This window comes from Rhinopithecus roxellana, chromosome 16, assembly GCF_007565055.1.
Source record: "Rhinopithecus roxellana isolate Shanxi Qingling chromosome 16, ASM756505v1, whole genome shotgun sequence".
NCBI lineage: Eukaryota > Metazoa > Chordata > Mammalia > Primates > Cercopithecidae > Rhinopithecus > Rhinopithecus roxellana.
Genome location: NC_044564.1, coordinates 111097705 through 111122220, shown reverse-complemented (window position 1 = coordinate 111122220; position 24516 = coordinate 111097705). Strand labels below are relative to the sequence as shown.

General features: G+C 44.2%; 1 protein-coding gene across 6 annotated transcripts in view; it reads right to left on the bottom strand.

Moving 5' to 3' along the window:
* Positions 1-24516, bottom strand: part of PALM2AKAP2 (PALM2 and AKAP2 fusion) — a 554929-nt gene that overhangs the window by 388270 nt on the left and 142143 nt on the right. Inside the window, exon 2 of one of the 6 annotated variants that reach the window (XM_010365583.2) lies at positions 7440-7485. In XM_010365583.2, the coding sequence (XP_010363885.1) occupies positions 7440-7485 (46 nt within the window). Of the gene's footprint in view, positions 1-7439; positions 7776-24516 lie in introns of those variants that run through there. The other 5 variants (XM_010365579.2, XM_010365578.2, XM_010365577.2 and 2 more) reach the window with 5 other exon arrangements.

Sequence of the window (24516 nt, the reverse complement as noted above, 5' to 3'; positions counted from 1 at the left end):
TATAACAACATAAGACCCACGTTCTCACAAGGCATAAATTAACTGCATCTTAACTGAGAGGTGGCATCTGCTCTCTAGGGACCAATACTTTTGACTCAATCTGTGTCCCTCATTTACATTGCATGCTGGCCCCCTGGCCTGTTGAGTTAACAATTCCTGCCAATGACAAATAATCCATTTTATTATTATTAATACTATCTTCATGCATTGAAAACTCAGGAGTTACATCATTTATCTGATTTCCTAGTATTTATCTAATTTCCTAGTTTGGCAAAAATGTTGTGGCTAATAGAAATCTCCTTTCACTCTTTGTGTCCACTTTCTGTTTAAAGATGTGTGAGTTATGATTTGTTGATTTGCTTATTATAAATAGGAAAGTTTGTAAGTGCTTAATGCATGCTTTCTCTGAGCATTTCCCAAGAAACCTCAAAAGAACCATCACAAGACGATGAAGTGGGTATGATTATTATCCCCATCTTACAGGTGAGGAAACCAAGGTAATGACATCATACAGATACTAATGGAAAGACCAGGACTTGCGCCAGGCCTTCCTGACACCAAATCCATGCTGGTAACTACCCCACCAGACTGACAGCCCTTGGGACCACCATCTCTGTGCATCAATATCCATCTGCTGTCTCAGTCAATTTCATACCACAGAATAACTAACTCTTACTGCCAAGCAAGTTCATCAACATTCCCAAATGAGATCAGTGATGAAATGTGGAGAGTTCAAAGGACCAACAGCAGTGACCCCAAAGCATTGAGTAGCCCCCAAAGAAATACAGAAACAACTCTACTGGGCCCTGGTTTTCCTTTAAATATTGACAAACTATAACCCACAACCGCCCTGGCTTAGCTTTTTCTATGATGACTTTTTTTGTTTTTTCATGATAACTGCTCTATGTCTCAGAGCATTTTAAAGTTTGTCAGAGCAGCTGCTCTTTGTCCCAATAAGCTGAAGACTGAAATACTCAGAGATACAAATAAATAGCAGGGAGGTGTGTGACCCTTATGCATGCTGTGTAAGGCCTGCCTTGGCACTCCCAGACACAGCAATGACCCTGGATGGGCCCAAAGTGTCACCTATCCAGTGGGCAGCTCCGCAGACTCAGCCAAGTTGAACCCTTCCTCAGCACCAATATCCCATGCAAATGATTTTTTAGGCCTTAACATGGAATTTTAGAAGCTGGGTGTCATCTGCATCTCTGAGACAGAAGATAACAGATGAACGACCAGGATCTTAAATTCTCCAGTTCTCTGACAGCTGCATATCAATGACACAAGTCCATAAGGGACATGGATGGGGATGGTCCCCACATGAATCAGTGTCTGTTTCTACAGGGCTTGGGTCTCTTTTTTTTTTTTTTTTTTTGTTGTTGTTGTTGTTGAGACGGAGTCTCACTCTGTCGCCCAGGCTGGAGTGCAGTGGCGCGATCTCAGCTCACTGCAAGCTCCGCCTCCCGGGTTTACGCCATTCTCCTGCCTCAGCCTCCCGAGTAGCTGGGACTACAGGTGCCCGCCACCTCACCCAGCTAGTTTTTTGTATTTTTAGTAGAGACGGGGTTTCACCGTGTTAGCCAGGATAGTCTCGATCTCCTGACCTCGTGATCCGCCTGTCTCGGCCTCCCAGAGTGCTGGGATTACAGGCTTGAGCCACCACGCCCGGCGGGTTTGGGTCTCTAACTCCTCTGAGGGATCCTTGGGAAACTGGACTGGATAGTATATAAATCATAGCAAGGACTTTTGCCCACACTGGGCAGGCCAGCCTAAAAGGACTGGATCAAAAGCAGGCTGGTGGCCTCCTTAGCCACTGGCACCACATTCCAAGCCTGGTACTCAAGGCTGTAACGCTCCCAGGCAAGAAGAGAGGCAAATCCAACGAAAAGCCAATGAGCACTTCTCTGTAAGCCCACGGCACAGCCAGCGTAGGCCAACAATGTATACCCAGGTCTATGCAGGACTGAGAACAGAATCAGATGAAAGCCATAAACTCACTAGCTGCCCCCTTGGTGAGAGTTTCAAGAATGAAAGAGGCCGAAAGTGAAATCCTAACAAGGGCATATTCCAAAGAGACACATCCAAGCTCACTCCTCTCCTCCCAGTCAGAAGATTTTAGTCCAGCAGGATCTTAGTGGCAATTTCAGCCCACATCAAAGCATCCTTCCAAGGCTGGATGTACCACTAACACAAGTGATATGGTTTGCTGTGTCCACACCCAAATCTCATCTTGAATTCCCATGTGTTGTGGGAGGGTCATGGTAGGAGGTAATTGAATCACGGGGATGGGTCTTTCCCATGCTGTTCTTGTGACAGTGAATCAGTCTCACGAGATCTGATTGTTTTATAAAGGGGAATTTCCCTGCACAAGCTCTCTTCTCTTGTCTGTCGCCATGTGAGATGTGCCTTTTACCTTCCGCCATGATTGTGAGGGACCTCCCCAGCCACGTGGAACTATAAGTCCATTAAACCTTTTTTCCCTTATAAATTAGCCAGTCTCGGGTATGTCTTTATCAGCAGTGTGAAAACGGACTAATATAAGAATTGGGAGTCAGGAGAGGCTGGGATTTACTGCAACTCTTCCACCTCTATCTGTGTAAGCTTAGATAGCTCTGAATACTCATCTGTAAAGCATAAAAGATTCGCCCAACACACCTCAGGAAGAAGGTAGCAAAAAAAGGTTTTCATAAAGTACTGTACAAATGCAAAGATCATTTTTATTACTTCACAGAGTGGGTTCTAATTAAATGACAAAATTCCCTAAAGAACAGCATAGGTTAGATTAGCATTTCCTATTTCTGCACATATATATACATACTTATGCTGGTCCCTGGTGTAAACTGAGCCTTGTCCATGTGGCTCTTAGGAGTTTCACCCAAGACAATTTCTATAACATTTAGTTATTTTCACTCATGCCCAAAGAAAACTATCTTCCTCTCCAATGTGCAGACATAACAGCACCCTCCCCCAAGGTTGGTTTCCATTGAGACACAACAGCTTCTTCCCCATGGGAATGTTACTCATTCCATTAAATTTTATGTTGGGTGTTTCTGTGCACTGAATCCAGGCTTGAAAGACTCTCAAAAGCAGGTGGGCCTCCTGGCTTGTCTCAAGCTTTCTCATTGCAATGGAGTCAGTCTGCTGCTCCCTCCTGGGCTCACACTCAGGCTGCTGAGACCACCTGCACAGTGTGCTCATGAGAAAAGTGTGAGCCGCTGCCGCCATCTTGGGTGGTAGCTCAGGGCAGCAGTCAAAGCAAAGGCCTGCTGTGGGCAGCGTTCAAATCCTGGCTTTGATACTATCAATTTAATGTTAGGCCAGTTCTAGAACCTCCTCGCCTATAAAATATGAGTAATACCGTAGTGCCTACCTCATAAGCCTCTTTTTAGAATTCAGTGAGATAATACATGCTGAAAAGCATTTCAGTGTTCATTCTGAGTTTGTGTCTTTAGCTACTGACTTAACTTCTTCATGCTTTTGCCTTTCCCTTTCTCACACTAAATGTCCTGAATAAATAATGATCAAATAACAAATAAACAAATGCCTCCTGGTAATTGGGAAGGTTATGATGTTATTTTATATTTTATTTTACCCAATTTTCAGGACTTACTCAAATGTCTTCTTTTTGGGGAATGGTGTCACAACTCTGAGACTGGTTTACATGTTCTTCCTGGGTACTCATTTTCATAGTACTCCTGGATAGTAGTTGCTTATGTGCTTTTCTGTTTCTTCCATTGAATATAAGTAACATTAGGTGAAAAACAAAAAGTATTTCACACCATGCCTTGCTGAATGAACAATATTAAATAAATGGCAATTGCTGTTATTAGTCCCTGGGATTACCATTCTCATTCACGCTGTTTCAGAGGCTTTTTTACCATGTTCTAAATGTAAAGTTTGGGGAGTATCCCTACAGATGAAAGGAGCATGTGAGCGTAGAGATCATTGTCAAAGATGGACTTGCTCTTCTTCTGGCGGAAAATAGGATAAGAGTCATCTTTTCTCATTGATTAGTTCCTGGACATAAATGGAAGACTTCATTAAAGCACTGTAGTTTCTAAGTATTTAATTCAGTTTTGTGGGGGGGGGGGGATATTCCACAGATGTTCATGTGACAAGCATCTTAGGTCTCAGGACATCTGTCCTTCAAGAAATTATGTGCAAAAGGTGAAATAAAGGTTTCAGCCTCTGGTGGCTGAAACTTGGGGACACCAACTTTTCAGTGTTGCCAATACCTTCCCAGAGGAGGCAATCTGTAAATGCCTACTGAACAAATGGATGAATGAATCCTCAAGTCATATCTCTGCCTCTGTCTAAAGCATTTAGAGAAAGTGATACTGGGCAGGGCCCTGACTTTCAGTCAGTTGAAGGAAGGGAATAAAAAAAAAAAAAAAGCTGTTCAGACTGAGTATAGTAGCTAATGCCTTTAATCTCAGTGCTTTGGGAGGCTGAGGTGGGAGGATCACTTGAGGCCAGGAGTTCCAGACCAGCCTGGGCAACATGGCAAAATTCCATCTCTACAAAAAATTTAAAAATTAGCTGGGCATGGTGGCACACACTTGTAATCCCAGCTACTGGGAAGGCTGAGGTGGAAGGATGGTTTCAGGATGCAGTGAGCCGTCATGGCAGCACTCCAGCCTGGGTGACAGAGTGAGACTGTCTAAAGAAAAAAAAAAAAAAAGCTGTTGATACACATTCCACTTCAGAGACGTTGCTTCTGACCCCCCACAGGACAAGACAGCAATACAGACAAAAGCTAAGGGCTCTGCTCAACACCATCCAATGGCAGCTGCCTGCCAGGTGCTTCACCTCCATCCTAACTAAACCTTACAACCAGCCCAGGAGGTAGAACTCATGAGCCCATTCTACAGATGAAGGAGCTGAGACCCAGACTAAAGACTGCCCAAGGCCCCGCAGACTGGAATCCCAGTCGATGCTCTGCCTCTGAGGGAGAAGCCCAAGTAGGTGAAGATGTGAGGACCTATTCTCTTTTTCCCTCACATTGCCAGAGAGACTTCAGGAGTGCTAGGTTCTAGGGGCAGGCTTGTGAGCTCCTCAGGGCCCCCTGAGAACTCCAGGAAGGTGGTGAGAGAGTCAGGTTTGCAGAATTCAGAGAGTGAGAACTAGGCCAAAGCATAGCATAAAACCATTTATCGATATGGCCATAAGTCCCCCCACCCAACTCCCTCTGTCTCTTAATTGTCTCTGTCTCTCTCTCTCTCTCTCAGACACACACACACACATACACACACACACTTAGCAAATCTGTCCTGACAACATCCTCAGTATCCTCAGGGAATTGGTTTCAGGACCCCCCCTTGGATATCAAAATCAAAAGATGCTCAAGTCCCTATAAAATAGCATGGTATTTGCATATAACCTACTCACATCCTCCCACATACATTAATCATTTTCAGATTATTTATAATACCTAATGCACTGTAAATGCGATGTAAACAGTTGATTTTATTTGTTCAGGGAATGATGACAAGAAAAAGTCTGTACATGTTTGGTACAGACTCAAACTATCCATTATTTTTTCTAATAGTTTCAATCCAAGGTTGACTGAAGGCGTGGATATGGAACCCATGGATAGGGAGGGCAGACTGTATAGGTGCACATTCATAAGAATAATCAACAGCTTCCCCGATGCACAGGATAAACTCAATTCTTCAATAACTGAAGAGGCACGAGTGAGTATTTGTGTGTATTCTTATACACTCAAGAGAATTCCCAAAGATTTGCCTAGATCTTTCTTGAAAATCGACTTGGCTTCTGCTGGGATTACTCAACCGCACTTGGAAAAGGGTAGCCCCAGTGTTAGCAGCTACTGGCTCCATGTTTGGAAAGCAAGTCCTTTCATGGAGTTCAGCTGTTCCTCAGGCATCCAGCAAAGCTGGTTGTGCAAAGGCAGAAAATGTGACAACTGTTGGAAGCCTTCAGCAGCGGCCAGTGGGAACAGCCCCTGCATCAACAGTTAAAGCAGCCTATTATCCAGTTCACACAAAACACCCACCAGCTACATGGCACCAGTAACTCAATATCACCATTCTTATCAAGTTCATGACACACTGGCCATGCTGCCTTGCCACCAACTTTAGAAACCACAAATAACTTCACAAATCATCAAAATACACATGCACAGGGGGAAAGAGAAAGAAGAAAAAACAACCTTCCTGAGTTCGGAGCACCACGTTCAAAGATTACCTAATAGGCAAACCATGGCATTTCAATATTGCCAGCAAACATCTCTCTCACTTCCGTGGTGAAGTCTCCAAGACACTTCAGATTTGAGGCGTTTGAGAAAGAGAGTCTCAGAGCCATGGAGACCACGTCAAATGCTTCTAAAAAAAGAAGGGTCTGTGTGCATTTTTCCAATGAAGAATCTGTTCAAAAAGGCTTTGGAAAACACTTTAATATACTTTGCTTCTAAAACACTACACACTATTTCTCCAACAAATTTATATGTGTTTCCAGAGAACTTCCGAACTGAAAAAAAAAAAATGTATTTAAGTGGAAGAATGTCTGGAGATTCTTTTATTCCAATATGTTAACGGACCTTCTTTTTTAATTGTTACTATTTCATATGGTAGCAGTAATCATTCCCTCATCCTCGAAGGAAATATATAATCCAGCTGTGGTGGCTCCACTAAAAATACCACATCTGTGGATCATTGGCAACACTGTGTTAAGATTGCTCAAATCTAGGCAGTTTCAGAGAGTTCTTTTCTAAACCCAAGATGCACACGGGTACACTTTTCTGAAAGTGCCTGCGAACTTTGCCAAAACTGAGTGCTCCTTTGTATGCTGAAAATAGGTTTTCAGATACTCCACACCATAAGGAGGAGGCTCTCATGGAATATTATAACCAGGACCCAGTTGTAAGAAGTCCCCAGACCTCCAGGAAGGTGGCTTGCGCCAGTGCCCTTGTCATATCAAACAGAGAAGGGAAAACTAACATTCCCGGTTTCTGGGAGGAGGTTCTACCGCGTGGCTGGCTGAGTCGCTGACTCCTGGTTTTCCACTTAACAGAAGGACGGCTTCCGCAGAGAGGATGGCAGCCACCCTTTGGGTCACCCTTCTCTTGGTTCTCCAGGCTACGAAGTCAACGTATTTCTGAGCATTCGGTGATAATATTCCTGGAGTTCTCCCCCTACCCCAAGCCTCTGTTTAGTACTTCCCCAAAGTCCAGCAGCAAGCATCTTATTTTTAAGCCAATCTTCCACATTCAAATCCCCAGTCCAAAGTGCGCCCTTGGGGGTTTCCATCTACAGACATAGAAAAGAAAAGGCAGCCTAGCTGAGCCCTGACAGAGTTTTAGCCCCCGGAACATATGACCTGCGGCTACTGTGCTGGCATGCCGCTCGCCCCGAAACCCTCGGGGGGCCCCGTTCCACCCCAGACAATAGAGCAAGAAAATAAAATGAAAGTGGACTTACTGCTATGGCTTGCAGCCTTTCCTTGTGCAATTCCGCCTCTGCCATCCTGGAGAAGGGCACACAGGCAGGGGAAAGAGGAAAGAAAAAACACACGCTGTAGTCACCCAAGGAAACTGATGGGCACCCCGGGGGGCTTTGCTAGAACCCGGGAGAACGCCGAGGGACGGCTGGGGATCCTCTCCGGGGGCGGCGGGCAGAGCTATGCGCACGGCGGGCTCGCCCGGACTCAGCCTCTGGCCCCCGCCCTCCTGGTCGCCTGGCTGCGCCCCAGCGCCGCCGCTCACTGCATCTCCTGGTCGCCGCCGCCGCCGGCCGCGCCAGCCGAGGACGTGGGACGCGGGCAGCCGCCGAGAGGGCGCGCTCGCCCGGCGCTAGTTCTCCGCCCTGACGTCTCGGTGCCTCGCTCCGCCCCTGGAGTGTGGTGGACCCAAGGCCGCGGTCCAGGGCGGCTCCGAGCGATCGCTGCCGCGGGTCTCCAACGCTCAGACGGACGGCGCGCGAGCTAGTGGGCACCTGGGGCGCGGGCGCACGGCTGGCGTGGCGCGCCCCGGGGGACACGCGCTCGCTGGGGCGGAGGCAGAGCGCAGTGGCGCCTCCACCTGGCAGATGCCAGTGGAGAGGGGCGTCTGACCGAATGTGGGACCCGAGCACGTGCCGTTACGGGGAGGCTGAGGCCACTGAGTGTTCAGGGCACCTTCTAGCTCCGGCCAGACGCTTGGGCTCCACCTGGGGACATTCACAATTTGGGAAGGGCTGCCTTGCCCAAAGATGACCAAGTTCTCAACATCAAGTTGGCCGAGGGTAGGGTATATCTCCAGAGAGGCCACCCTTCTGGTGAGGCGATATATGGCCTTAAAAGAAGCCGCGAGTTTTTAGTCCTGGGTGCTAGGCTAGGCTTCACAATGTATTAGCTGTGAAAGCTCGGGCAATTCGCTTAACCACTCTGAACCTCAGTTTCCTCATCTGAAATAAATGAAGGATCACGGAGGTGTCATTAGAGACGAATGAGAGACAGTATATAAAGGTGCTTTGTAAAGGGCAATCACAGACATCTGCTCTTATTATCATTATCCTGTGACATTCTGGATGGAAATCCTTCCAGGGTCTTCTGTTCACTGCATCTGACAGGAAAAGTAGGATCTACTCACTAAAATACTTCACCTATTCTTTACTAAAACAGGATACCATGTGGTACTAATGTGAGTCTTTTGTGACAGGTCCTGGACTGGATGTGAGAAGTGGATCAGGCCTGGTCCAAAAGGAGATCAATGCCAAAGACAAACAAAATGCCTCTTCACATTAAGGCAGGACCTGCTAGAATTCCCAACATTCATATGCAAACTTTTCTTCATAAGATGAAATAAATACTGAAATAACTAAAGTGGCCTCTTTAGATCCACAGGATTTAAAGGCATGTTAAAAGATAAACACGTCAGGCCTGATGTGATGGCTTACGCCTGTAATCCCAGCACTTGGGGAGGCTGAGGCGGGTGGATCACCTTAGGTGAGGAGACCAGCCTGGCCAACATGGTGAAACCCCGTCTCTACTAAAAATACAAAAAATTAGCTGGGCGTGGTGGCGGGCACCTGTAATCCCAGCTACTCGGGAGGCTGAGGCAAGAGAATCACTTGAACCTGGGAGGCAGAGATTGCAGTGAGCCGAGATCACATCACTGTACTCCAGCCTGGGCAATAAGAGTGAAACTCTGTCTCAAAAATATATATATATATGTACATCAAATTTTCCCAAATCACCTGCTTCCTGAATAAATGCTGCCATTTCAACTAAATTGCCCTTTCAATTTTCACAGAGGTTCACCTGTCACTGATGAACAATTACTCCTCTGACCAAGGATGGAAGCATTCACCAAAATCATTTACTGATGGATTGTTTTCCCATCTTTTTCATAACAAGTGTAGGTGGAGCTGTTTGTTTCATAAATCCAGCCAGTGCCAGATTCTACATCCCACTCCAGTATATCAGAAACCTACTTTCTGGCTAAGAACCATCTTTTTCTTCAAATGTATCCTTTTTTCTTCATTTCCAGCACAAGCCCCAACAGGACAAGTTATTTAAAGGGGGTTTGCTCACAAATAAATAAAGTTGTTATTGCTTCAGCAGAGTGATTGTAGAGAATACCAAGATGAGGAAAATGAGACCAGAGAGGTTGAACGACTCAGCTACAGTTACAGAGCTGAGATTTAAACTCAGATCACACTCACCAGAGTCCATGCTCTTAACCACTAAGCACCAGGCTTGGCCAATGATATGGAGATAGAAGCAGGCCCCGGGAATAAACAATTGAACCAGAAATGGTCCTTCTACTCCCAGCTATACAGATATTTAAAAAGTATAATTGAGCACAACAGTGTGAATGTACTTATTGTCATCAAACCATATGCTTAAACGTGGTTGAAATTTTAGGTGTTTTATATTTAACTGCAATAAATTTTTAAAAGGAGTAATGGAATGGGGAGGTGGAGAAGGAAAAAGGCCTGGGCATCCTTGGGAAGTGAACAGTTGGAAAGATCTGAACTCTGAATAGAAGAATCAGGGTTGGGGACACACATCCAAGTGTCATCTACTTTGCAGTTACAGTTAAAGAAATGAGAACAGCCAGCATGAGAAAACAGAGCAAGAAGAGGAGAGAGCCCAGCAAAGAAGACTGATTAAGCATTGTCTGAGAAGTAGAAGGAAAAATCCAGAGGGATTTACAACAAAAGCCACAAAGAAGGAAAGAGGTCTTCAATAGGGCCGTATGCTTCTGAAAGGTCATGGGGGATGCAGATGAAGAAGAGGCCATTGGATGGCTGTCAGGAAGCCATGAGTGACTTGTGTCTGGAAGGTGAGCTTGGAAGCACTTACAAGAGTTGAGGAACGACTGCTACCAAGTGAATGTTGAAAATAAAACAAACAAACAAAAAGGAGGATGAGTGAGAGGTCAGAAAGAAGCATCCATGAGTACAAACTGCTTCTTTCAGCCCTTCGGATGTGAAAGATGGGTGGAGAACAGGAACATAGCCTATGGGAAGCAGGGTCTAGTGGAAAGGGTTTTTAGGTCAGGTAAGACTTGGACATTTGGGTGATCAAAGCAAATTAGACAACAGGGAAATGGGGCCAAAGACATAGCCAAAAGGCAGGTGAATATTAGACAAAGTTTCTAATTAGTCAAGAGGACATTCAGATGAGCATCACATTAGCCAGTTAGCCTTGGGAAGAAGGAAGAACAAAGCAGGAAAGGAGGATGAAATGGATAAAGACAAGAAGAAAGTTTGAGTTGAAGTCTGGGGAGAGAGGTTAAGTGAGTTTGCATCAGATGAATTGGTTTTCTCAATTGAATAAAGAGTCATTGATTAAGACTGATGGCGTGGGGTTGGGGCTTCAGAAAAATAGAAATAGTTTGTAAAGAAGCTGTAGGAAATGAGAAAGACTAAAACATGGTTCCTAACCAGAAACATGCATCAGAATCTCCTGAAGACCTGCACAGAATTACATTTCTACGGGGTGAGGCGGGGGTTAGGGATGAGTTTAGAGCCTTTGTATTAATTGAATTTACTAGGAATAGACTACAGACTCATGACCAATTGTGTGTACTTCCTAAGTGGTTTTTAACTGCCCTGAGACCCACAATAAAAAAAAAGCTTGTGTTTATTCAGTGTTGAGGATTATCAAAGCAGGTATCACAAAAAGCCAAACAGAAGAAATTCAAAATGCTTCTGGCCAGGTAGGAAGTGTAACAGACTTGTTCATATATACATTTTTCTTTTTCGGGGGGGGCTGGCCAATTTGTGAACTCCTTCCCATCTTTGGGGAATTCCCATATTACAGCCATAGTAAGAGGCAGAGCCATATCCTGTGGTAGAAGCTGGGAGGTCTCAGACACTTATTCCCCAGATCCCCCTGAAGCCATGGTATGGCACGCAATCTGGGCTCAGTCAGGCATGTACACCTGCCAAGAATTTTGGAGACACAGCATTTTAGAGAATTTCTTCAGGCTAGGAGCTCACCTTTGTTTGTACCCATTGCCCAAGCTTCCTTCTTTGGATGTTCCATCTCTTCTGTGAGCTACCTAATACAATTTCATTTCATTCTTTTTCTGCTCCTATCAAGTAGAATCTATTTCTGTTTCTTGGGACCAAGAACCCTAGGTGAGACAGGAAGGCACATGAAATGACTGCCTGATGGTTGGCCAAGGAGCAGAGGGAAAATCTTTTCTCCTCTTCCAGCACTTCTCCTTTCAACTCTCTAAATTTTAGTATTTTAAAATCTTTGAACCCATTACAAACACAGGCATTTAAAACCCAAACTATGCTATTTATTTAATAAACATATTGTATAATTATTTTATATTAGACATTAGGACATGGCCTGGTATCAAGAAAACAAAAATCATAGTCTAGTGCCACAACAATATTGGTGACAATTTGCCCTCCAAAGATTTAAAATCTGGAAGCATACATCACAATAGTGCATAATGTATATAACAAATCACTAGTTCTTGCTGGGACATTAAATTGTGTTGTATAAGCACCATCTGTACAGTTTAATGTTTTTTATGACAGACGCTTCATTGCAAAGCATTATACGTAAAGGATACAGAATGCTAGATATGCAAAATAGATGTTTTGTTAATAAAAATTTCAGAATCTATTTTCGAATCTGAGTCCTTTGAGAATCACAAATGATCACAGCTGATTCCCTTGTGGGGAAAATAAGAGCTCTGTATACCAAAAGGGAAATGACTTGCCAAGGCCTGTTGTGTAAAAGTCAGTCTTGTTGAGCGAGAGTTACGAGTGTGACATTTCCCAGCAACCTGAAGCTTCCCTTGGGCAAAAGTAATTTTGAAAGGAATGCCAGGATCCCCTCAAATGTTTATATTTGTGTTAGTTCTCTTTTGCCTGGGATCTTTTGAAAATAAATGGTCATTTAAAACATATGTGATAGCTGCACAGAATCAAAAGGAGAACATTGCCTGTGGTCCTCTTGGCTCCTGTGGTTGCTAGCTCTTTGGGAAAGTTGATGGGATTTCTAGTATATGCTATTTTTCTCCATGGGATCTGAATGATAGATTCATATAGGGAGTCCCCATGGAGCAAGAAGACAGAGAAAGAAGTCAGAAAACAGCACCAATGTGAAAAATAAACTAGACTGAATGCCGCTTAAGGTATATATTGACTAAGGTCTTTACAGAGCAGATTGAAAATGAGCAATTGGAAATCTGGCTAGAAATGAATATTAGTACTTCACTGCAATGGTTTCCTTTTCTCTTGGTTAGGTTTGGCAATGTCATTTGATCCACATGAGTCCCTAGAGGAAACTGGGTAGATAAGGAGAGTGTGCGGGAATCAATTAGAGCCGAATGGTTAGAGATCATTCTACATTTACTTTGTTGTGGTACTATGGACAAATCACATAATAGATTGGAATGACAGTTTCCTTACATTAAGATGGAAATGAAAATATGTGATGTCCAGTCTCACTGGGTTGTCATATCTGATGAGTTTAAATACTGTGTTATTCAGATGTTGGTCCAGAGTAGTAGTCCTGTTAATGACAAAAGTTTTGAAAAGTGGGATTAGGAAATAGGAGGTAGATATGACACAGAAAAGACAGGAACTCTGAAGACAAGTTGGAATCTCAGCCCTCTCACAGGGATGTTGTAATAAATAAAGATAACAGATGTAAAAGGCTTGTGATTGGCCATGGTAGGTGCTCTGGAAATGGTAGGTCTCGATCACTCAACCCAATCATTGCTTCATTAAAAATGCCATAGACCAAGTTAAGTGAATGACTTGATTTTCTCCACGCTTTTATGTAGACTTTTTTTAAGGGCTGAGCTATCGGTATTCTTAACATTCCTCCCATTAGTCAATACTTCTCATTTTCCATCTTTTAAACAAGAGGATTCTGCCCTATGTCATTTATTATCTAGAAATGTCTTTACTAGACTCTGCTTTTAATGATTCTTAGACATCTACAGTCTTATTTTTTTATACTGGGTCAATCTAACAATCATAAATAAGAAGGAATTTAAAAATTTAAGAGGAGATAGATTAAATCCTAGGAAAATATGGGAAGAACAGCTTAATTTTTGAGTATTAGGAAGAGAGTTATACGCCTACATATTGAAGGTGCTCTGTGGTAGAAACAATTCTAAGTTTGGCTATGAATTAGCTACAAACTAGAAAGTCTTTGGGAAGGCCAGGTTCTACCCCAGCCTGGTTATTTGATGCCAGGAGACACAGTTGGGTCATTGGCTTCTCAGAGAGCTTAGGGGCCAGTCTAGTTTACCTTAGCACAATGACCACGATGTGCCCTGTCAGCTTGGAATCCCTTTTTGTAGTGTGGCCATCAACACTTTCATTGTTAACCATGTTTCAATAATGTTGTGTACATTCTGCAAGTCAGCACTGCTGACGAGAGAGAAATTTCCTGCGGGGTTGGCAGTGGAGGGATGGTGGCCTGCCCACTAAATCCTGTCCACCCTGCTGGCTGGGGAATGAATAATGAAATTGGGAAAGCCTAGCTTCAGCTCCTACCACCTATGGATGCTGTGCCTGCCTGATACCTTTGGGAATGACAGAGGTCTCAACTGCCTGCCCACCCCTTGCACACCCTCCATATATTGAGTAAACGGATCCTGGACCCCTCTGAGCCTGTCCCACTGAGAAGTAGCCAGCCAGTCTCAAAAATTGCTCATTACTAATGTGTGATCCTCCCAGCCAGGGCCTCTGGGACAAACTGCCTTTCCCCCAAAGCAGCTCGTGGTACAGTGGAATGAACATAAGACAAAGTATCAAACCTAGGTCCTAATCATAACTCTGCCACTTACTGTGTGACTTCATACAAGTCACTTGCCTGCTCTGAACTCAGGTTCTCTATTTGTAAAATGGGAATAGGTTTTCCATCTGTAAACTGGGAACAGGGATAGCTAACTAGCCCCATTAGATTGAAGTTCATGAATGAGACAGTTCTTTGAGAACTACAAATGCTCTGAGAGTGAAGAACTACAGTGAAATAAAATACTTCAAAATTAGGGCTTAGGGACATGCTGACTGGTTGGTGGGAAGATGTTTAGAAGACTTTGCAGGCTGGGTGCAGTGACTCACGCCCACAATCCCAGCACTTTGGGAGGCTAAAGTGGGAGGATAGCTTGAGGCCAGGAGTTCAAGATCAGCCTGGGCAACATAGTGAGACCCCCCACCTCTACAAAAAAAAAAAAAAAATTAATTAGCCAGGCATGACAGCATATGGTTGTAGTCCCACCGACTCAGGAGGCTGAGGCAGGAGGATCACTTAAGTCCAGGAGATCGAGGCTACAGTAAATCACGATCATGCCACTGCACTCCAACCTGGATGGCAGAATGAGAGCTCCACATCAAAAAAATGATTTTGCAACCTTTTTTTTTTTTTTTGAGATGGAGTCTCGCTCTGTCGCCCAGGCTGGAGTGCAGTGGCATGATCTTGGCTCACTGCAAGCTCCACCTCCCAAGTTCATTTTATTCTCCTGCCTCGGCCTCCCAAGTAGCTGGGACTACAGGCACCCGCCACCACGCCTGGCTAATTTTTTGTCTTTTCAGTAGAGACGGGTTTCACCATGTTAGCTAGGATGGTCTCGATCTCCTGATCTCGTGATCTGCCCGCCTCAGCCTCCCAAAGTGCTGGGATTACAGGCATGAGCCACTGCGCCCGGCCCGACTTTGCAACATTCTATAGCCACTGTAGACTCAGTGCACCGGGAGAAAAGGCTGTGCTAACACATAAGATAAAATATGCTTTCAAGTTTTTGGATGGATTTCTAAGATAATCAAGCCAGTAAATGAAAGTGCCAGCACCACCTGGGGCTCTCATTCACTCCTTGATGTTTCTCAGTCACTCCAGTGATTTCTCCTTCATGGGGTCTGAAGACCAACAGCCCCACATTCTGATCTACATATCTAATTAGCTTAAATACATGCAGAAAAGAGTGTAGCAGTTGGAGGATGAGATGAGAGAAACAGAGATAAGCAGAAGAGAAGGAAACAGAAAAACTTGGATCTTTTGTCAGTTGTGTGTGTGTGCCAAACCTATATTTGAATGCTGTTTGGTCTGTGTTTACTTTAATGTGTTCTTCTTTCTGCATTCATTCAGAGCTAAATTTATCCCACTAGAGGAAGGCATACTTGGGGAGGTGGGGGTGGAAAAAGAGCAGACACAAAGGCGGCTGCTTGACTGGGAGCCAGGAGCCTTGTGGAGTTCCCTGGAAGAAGACAGTGGGAGCCAGTACATGGAAAGTAGCCACTCCAGAGGCTCTGTGAGGACCCTGTGCAGACTTGACAAGGGAAGGTGTTTCCACAGGAGCCTCTGCGCCCTTCACTTTTGAGAAGAGAGTGACCAGGAACAAGACTTTAGAACTTATAAATTAGAAAAAGCAGTTCCATAACTCCCATGAGCTCCCAAATCTGGCCCAACCCTTCAGGAAATGAAGACTCAGCAGTTCTCTGGGCCTCCCCAAGGAAAACAGTGTCTGTCCCCATGGAAAGAAGAAGGGCAGCCGGCAGGACCACTTCTGCTGCAAAGGTGATCTTGCTTTCTATTGGAGGGTCATGCCAGTTGTTTATCTGCTGGGGTAATGTCTCTGGGATGCGAGGGGAGGAGAGGGAGGTTGTTGCATTCCACCTTCTAGGTTGGATTAAGTATTCTGCCCCTATAACTGGAGGTAGGATCATTAATGCTCTCTGGGCTGCGACCCAGGTACCTCCTGCTGGTCCTTCATGATTTTCTTTCTTCTCACTCAGTTACCATCTTTCCTCCTCTAATTCCTTACTTCTCACTCCCCCTTAATGAGCCCTTCTTACACTATCTTCTGTCAGTGGACAAGTCATTGAAATTGAGATAGCTTTTCCTGTGATCAGAGATTTCTCTGTTAGAATTGAAGACCTTTCTGTAGAACAAGTAGTCAATTTCCATCTGGGACTCTGTCCATCATTATGAAACTTCCCTTCATTGATTTGGGGGAAGGGAGATTTCTAGGATTCTGGGATGGTTCTCCTTTGTTTTAGGCTCAGATAAGTCACCACAGCATCTTGCCAGAGCTTTACCCTGTATTTGGCATCTAGTACCCTCCACTCCTCCCTAGAGAACTTGACACCTTCTTCATCTGTTCATCCCATTCCAAATTTGGTGCTTTCTCATACCATGAGCTATGCTTGGAATGCAGCTCCCCCTCCTTCTTCTAACTTTCCAAGTCCCTTCTTGTTAACTTCACAGAGTTCCAGAAATCCCACCCCCTCTGGGTATGCTTGTCAGTCCCTTTGGGAAGGATAAGTGGTTATCCCTCCTAATTCCAAACATAGCGTGACTTGCAAATTGAATGCTCAACTTGTCACTCCTCAGTTAATTCTAAAAATTATAAAGTCACAGCCTCGAAGGAGCTCTTGTCAGATTAATTGATGTCCCATAACCCACCATGATCATTGTTTGCATGTGATGAAGCTACTTAAGTTGGGAGGAAGCATAGATTGGACAAACCTGAACTTATCTTCCAGTTCTTACCACTTAATGACCTTGAGAAATTTACTTGACTTCTCTGAGCTTAAGCTATTCTGTCTGTAAAATGGGAAAGATAATAGTATTCATTTCACAATATTATTGTGACAATCAAACGAGATAATGTATACAAAGCTCCTGGCATATTGCAGATGCTCAATGAATTCTATTTTCTAATTATGAGCATAATCTTATTTATCTGTTGACACCTATATCCTTCTGGATGTTGACACCTATATCCTTCTGGATGTGTTTCTACGTGCCTGTGTTCCAGTAAAAACTCCTGAGTGGCATGTTCAGCCCAGCACGAGTTGTGCCCAATTGTACCCAAGATGGCCCTTCAGACTAGACCAGCATTTGCTGATGAATGTTCCTGACTGGTTGCTAACCTGGTCATTGCCTCTTACCTGTAAAATTTGCATTCCAAGGTCTTTTGATGCTGTACAAACCTTTCTGTAACATTTTGACTATGCCAAATTCTGCATTTATTATGAGAGGTGGAAGACAAAAGTCCAAAGTGTTCTACTGTGTGGTTTTTGCTACCATTCAGAACAGTGATTCTAAGCTTTAGGGGAGAAGTGTTCACAGAATCCTTTCAAGAATCTGGTAAGAACTATAGACTCCTTCTCAGAGCAGTGCACATGCATATAGCATTTTATGTATAGTTTCTGGGGTCTCAGGAATTCCTTGAATTCTTCTAAGGACATTCTTAGAAGACTCATGGACTCCTGGTTGAAAAAAATATCTGCTCTGGGTCTTAGAATATCAGCGCAACTGAGAGGAACAAGAGAAAGTGGGTTTATCTTCAAGACCCAGGAAGCTCCCTTTGGGTATGAATGGAAGAGCACAAGAAGTCTGGCCAACTCCTACCCAGCCTGAGAGCCCCTCTGACCTAGCCAACCATTGGCTGTCTGAGCTCTGAGAGCTGCCCTTCCCTAGTTCTGCTCACAGTTGATGGCACAGAAAAGACACACATGCCAATGAATCTCCTCTCTGGGCTTGGGTTACCGCCACTGCCTTTCTTCCAACCAAAGCTTCCTCTGACTCCATGTCTACCCAGCCTTTAGTTCTTCTAGGGAGAACAGCCTTTACCCAATCTCCCCAAGAAGGTACCTTCCTTGCATCTACATACAGTAGTTACCCTTTCAATCTATTATTGCCTCCCAGGATAAGCTTGAAAGTGCTTTCTATTCTAGGTGGAAACAAAAACAAAAATAGATTTCAGGACCCCAAGTGGCAAACTCATTTAAATAAAACATAGCACTGTGTTGAAATAGAATAAGAAAACGGTTTGTCCACATCACCCTCAAACAGTGTTAAGTCCACCTCATCAGGCACCTTCACAAATATTCCCCAATATTCAAAATCCACTTTCCAAAAGCCTGCCTGGCTTTTCCCCCCAACCACGGTTGGGTGAAGTCATTTTACTTCCAGTTTGGAAGTTCCAGCCAGAATCTGAGCTTAGTCCAAAACTATTGGACTCTGGCTTCCAAGGAAAACAGTCTGTCGCTGATTTAAAGACACCGTTAGGTTGGTGCAAGCCAAGACAAATGGAGCAGGCTTTTCATTAATAAGGAGGAAGCAGCCCTTCCAAGGTGGTGACCTAATAAAGCAAGCGACACATGGGCATCAGGTTTCAAACCCCAGCACCAGACAGACTCAAGATTTCACACTTGCCCTCTGAGCCAATAAAACCCTTAACTTGATAATCCCACTATTTAAAAAACATTGTAACAGCCCCAGCCCACAGAGAAAACATTTATTTGCTAAGAATATGACCACTGGTGGAAAAAAAAATGGGCAAAGGTACACTTTTGCCATTTTACTTTCATCGGAGTAAAAACTAGTATTTTTGAGATCTGATAAGGCAGAAACAAACTAACACAAGTAAAAACTTGAAAGTTTCCAACAGTCTTTTTAAATTAAATAAAGGTATGAATTGAGGATTGGAGAGGATAGTCTTGAACCTAAGTTGTTTTTAAATTTATTTATTTATTTTTTATAAATAGAGATAGGGCCTCACTATGTTGCCCAGGCTGGTCTCGAACTCTTAGGTGCAAGCAATCCTCCCACCTCGGCCTCTTGAAGTGCTGAGATTATAGGCATGAGCCACCTTGCCTGGCCTATTTTTAAATTTAATAAACATTTACATGGTGCTGACTGTATTATTGAATTCATTCAAAGTGCTTTACATATATTAACTAATGTAATCCTCATATCAGCCTAGGAGGGTAGCACTATTATTATCCAAATTTCACAGATGAAGTAACTGAGGCACAGAGTGCTTCCAGTCAGACAGCTTCTAAGTGGCAGATATAATAATATCAGGTGATGAGCTTACTGTTTACCATATGTGACTGTGTGGAAGTATTTAAGTATCAGGAACATTTAGCAGTATTATAAAAAAAATTGTATATTTCAAAATAGCTAAAAGAGAGAACTTGAAACATTCCCAACACATAAAAATCATAAAAGCTTGAGGTGCTGGATACCTCACATATCCTAACTTAATCATTACATATTTTATGCATGTAACAATATACCACATATACTGCATACATATGTACAAATATTATATATCAATAAAAAATTTAAGAATAAAAAATACGCATTTGAAAGAGACAAAAGGGATACTTTTTTTAAAGTACTTGGACTGTCATCCTCTCTAAGGAATAAGGCCTCAGATAACAAACATTAAAAGGACAATCAACTAAGCCGACTTCCTTCCTTCCTTCTTTCCTTCCTTCCTTCCTTCCTTCCTTCTTCTCCCTCCTTGCTTCCTGCCTGCCTGCTTTATTCCCTCCTGCCCTCCTACTTTCCTTTCTCCTTCCTTTCTGTCTCCCTCCCTTCCTTCTTCCTTCCTTCTTTCCTTCCATTTATTTCTCTTTCTTTCCTTCCTTTTTCTTACCTTTCTTCCTGCCTGCCTTCCCTCTTTTCCTCCCTTCCTCCTTCCTTCACTCTTTTTCTTTTCTTCCTTCCTTCCTGCCTACCTGCCTTTGCTCCCTCCTTCCTTCCTTCCTTTCTCCTTCCTTCTTTTCTCCCTCTCTCCCTCTTTTCCTTCCATCCCACCTTCCCTCCTTCCATCCCACCTTCCCTCCTTCCATCCCACCTTCCCTCCTTCCATCCCACCTTCCCTCCTTCCATCCCACCTTCCCTCCTTCCATCCTGCCACATGTATTGGCCCACATTTTGAACCAGGCATTGTCCCATGTGCTAGAGATCAGCTGCCTTTTTTCCACCTAGAATCCAGGGAAGGGAGAGAGACATTAAGAGTAGAGAAGTGCACACTGTAACTTAGGAATGCTCTGAAGCAAGCCAACACTAAGCGGAGAAAGTGGCATGGGGGTGATGGTTTAGGTATGGGAGGAGGAAGTGGCAATCAGAGAACCCTGAATGGAGTTGTGCTAGGGCAAAGGGAGCAAGGGGAGGGGTTTGGGGAGAGGAGGCCAGAGAGTGGCCCCACCAGATCTCGGCCTTGGGAGGGGTTAAGCAAACTGCAAAGTGATGTATTTACATTTTAAAAGGTCACTCCAGCTGCCAGGGATGAGGCAGGGAAGAAGATGTGAGAAGGGAAACCAGGAGGATCCTGCAGGATTCCTGAGACACCTGCAGAATGGTGTCGTAGGGGTAGATGGGGCAACAGCCCCCAAAGATGCCCACACCCTAATCCCTGGAACCTGTGAATACATCATCTTCAATAGCAAAAGGGACTCCGAGGAAGTGGTATTAGGGTGGGCACAGGCCGGTGGGGCGGCCCTGATGGAACTAATGTTTGGACAGAGCCAGGAGACCTTCACTCTGGGGTTGGAGGGGGCAGTAGGAGGGGACAAAAATCCAAAGTCAGCTGAGGAGGGGCCAGAACACATGAGCAAGGGGAACATGGACCCCTTGGGTTCCAATCACAGCTTTGAAGCTTACAGGGTGAGTTTAAACTTGAGAAAAGCACTGTATTTCTCTCACATCAGCTTTCTCAATCAGAAAATGAAATTAATAGTGCCTAACTCATATCAGTGTTTTGAGGGTAAAAGTAGATAATCCATGTAAATCCCCTGGCACAATGCCTGGCAGGTACTAAGCACTCTCATAAATGCCGGTCAGCAGCATTCTCACAAAAGGGGTCGGGGACAGTGGCTAAGAGCATTGGCACTGCAAGGCTCCGGGTTCCAATGCCAGCTCCATATTTATTAGCAGGGGGGAGCCCTGGGCAAGGTACTTAACCTCTCTGTGCCTCAATTTTATCCTGGGTAAACTGAGGATAATAACATCTACCTTATGGGATTCATGAGAAGGTCTGCATTGGCTTTTATTATTCTGCTGATGAGGATGATAAATAATGCACAGATTTTGAAATGAAAACCTCGAGGGTCGATTTACTACATCAGAGTCTTTGTAATCAACTATTTAAATGACTCGCTATTTCTGCCTTATCAACATGCAGCAAAAGGAGGATGAGGCTAACATAAAATCCATGCACAATAAATAAAGATGCTGTCAGCTTTGCCTTAAGGGCGATTTCACAATGCTGTGAACTCTATGATGCACAACCAGGCAGTGAAGGCCTTTGCTTTGAGGAAATCGCAATGAGTCTGCAAGAAGATGCAGAGCCAACCTTGGAGAATTAATAGCCTATGCCTGTCAGTCGTTCCCATTTTAATCTTCCACCCCTCCCTTGCCAGTCTAGCTGTGGGCCTCTGAGTCCCTACACCTGAACCACATTGAGGGTCAGGGACCTTGGCATTTAATGGTGTTTGGAAAACACTCAAATCATTTATGCCAAAAACAGGGGTGACAATACTATTCCCACTGGGCGGGGTCATTGACTCGGCAGTTTGACCTACACAAGTGGCTCTTTTATGGGCAAAACGATGACCCTGAGCTCCACAATCTAAAGAGCTAAGTGCTCGGTGCATAGCATGTCCTTAAGCGCTTTCTGAAAGGACTCCCCAGACAGTAGGAAGGGTAATGCATGTACACTTGACATATCTTATCAGAGAAGCCCAAGACAGCCTGCCTGCCTCTCCTCCCTGGGATGTTAGTGAAGGAGCCAGGGGAATTCCAGAAAGAAGGCATGTGACACTCTGCATGTGACAGGCCTGGGTGTAACCAGGAACCATGTGGCCTCCATCACAGTTGGTCACTGTGTTGATACCAACTCCCCGACCATGTTGTGGGTTGCATCTCTTGGGCTCGGGGGGTTTTACTCATCCCCTAAAGCCCGATGACTCATACTGTGGTCTGTGACAGCAGCAGCAGCATTACCTGGAGTTTGTTTGAAATGCAGATTATCAGCACCCTGAGACCTTCTGAAGTAGAATCTGCATTTTTACAAACTGCCCTAGTGATCTGTGCACAATTCAAGTTTGAGAAGCACAGATGGAGAGCCTACTGGGTCTCAACTGTGACTGCACATCAGATTTTTAAAGGTGGGATGATTTAAAATTATACCCTTACCCAAGGCCCATTCCAGAATAACTATATCAGGATCCATTTGTAAATTTCCTAGGTGATTTTACTATGCAGCCAGGATTAAAAACCACAGATGTCACTGATGGTGATGATGATGATGATGATGATGGTGATGGTGATGAAGACGGCAATGATTGCAGGTAACATTACTTCCTCCCACCCCACTTACATGTGCTGAACTCTTCTTACTACTATTTAACTCATCACAATTCTGTGAAGAAGTACTAGCATTGTCTCCACTTAAGAGATGAAAAATTAAGAAACTGCCTCAGGTCATAGAGCACAGATGTGGCAGAGTCAGAATTTGCACTTTTAACCTCTCCACAAATCACTGAGCCTGCCTCAGACTGACTTCATCCAGAATTTCTGGGGGTGGGGCTTAGGTGTCCACATTTTAAACTTATGCACCAGGTAAATCTAATTCATACTGAAGTGTAAGATGTGAGAACCATGTTTTATCCACTCCCAAAGAGGCTTCTTTAATTTAAGGCTTTAGACATTAAAAAAAAAATCAGAGCTATAATGAGTTTGCTCAGCAGTTACTCTTGGCATCATCTATGGGGCAGTTCAGATACATGGCTGTTCATTATTTATATGACAAAGATATGAATCCTGAGTGTCCACATTCCTTCCTCACTAATAACTGCTCAGGTCTTCTCATCACAGATGGTCCTAGCTTTAGTCCAGATTTCACTTTGTAGTTCCAAATGATTCCTGACTCAGAGTTTTCTTCTTTTTTAAAAAATATTCATCACTTTATCAATTGATTCACCTACCCATGCATCCATCTATCCATCCATCCATCCCATCCATCCCATCCCATCCATCCATCCATTCATCCATCCATCCATCCACCAGTCATTCATCATTCAACACCTTCCACTACTGCACTGGCATCGGTGAGGTAGAGTTGAATAAGGTGCAACTCTCAAGGGGCAACAGAAACATTAACAGACCTTTGGGAATCAGTTGATACAGTTTGATGACAGGGATGAGCTCAAGAATCAGTAAGGATAAGGAGGCAGTTCTTGGGATCTAGGGGAACTGCCAGAGAAGGGTCCAGGAAGGCATCTCAGAGGAGATGAAATAAGAACTGAATTTCAAGGATGCATAGGCTTTCGATGGGAGTTAGGAGGGAGGGAGCATATAGGCAGAGGGAACAAGCTGTGCAAAGGCCAGGAGATGTAAAAGAGTACAGTGTGTTTAGAGTTCTGGGAGTCACCCTGTTTTGGAGAAGGATGTGCAAGATGGAGGAGGGTGAGAGATGGCCCTGGGGAGATGGTAAGCTCCAGGTCACAGTCTGGTTTAGCATGTCAGATGTTCCCCTGCAGGTGACAGGGAGCCACTTTAGGGTATAAACAAGGAAGATGTTTTGGAAAGCTCACTGGGGCTACTTTACTGAGAATGGATTCCTGTGTGAAGACTGCAGGCAGAGAGACTATTGTGAGAGTATAGTCAAGAGACAATAGGAACCTGAATTGAAAGTAATAATTATGATGACTCTACCTGGGTGAATAGTGGCTGTCCAACAGATCTGTTCAAGTCCTACCCCTTGTACTTGTGAATGTGACCTTACTTAGAAATAGAGTCTTTGCAGAAATAATTTAGTTAAGGATATTGAGATAAATCATCCTGAATTTAAGGTGGGATCTAAACCCAATAACTGATGTCTTCATAAGAGAAAGGAGAAAGAGATTTAAGACACACACACACCCAGAGGGGAAGGCCACATGGAGACCGAGGCAGAGATTGGAGCAGTGTGTCCATGAGCCAAGGAACTCCAACTACTTCCCTCCCACCCTACATTGAGGGCCTATGCATCCCTGAAATTCCAGCAGCTGCCAGAAGCTAGGAGAGAAGCAAGGAGCAGATTCTCCCTTAGAGCCTCCAGAAGGAACCAACCCTGCTGACACCTTGATTTCAGACTTCCCACTCCCAGAACTATGAGGGAGTGAATTTCTCTTGTTTTAAGCCACCTAGTGAGTGGTCAGGTCTTACAGCATTCCTAGGAAACTAACATAGATAACAAACTAATGTTAAGTACCCTGTGAATGCTTCACAAGTGTCAGTTCATTTGGCACC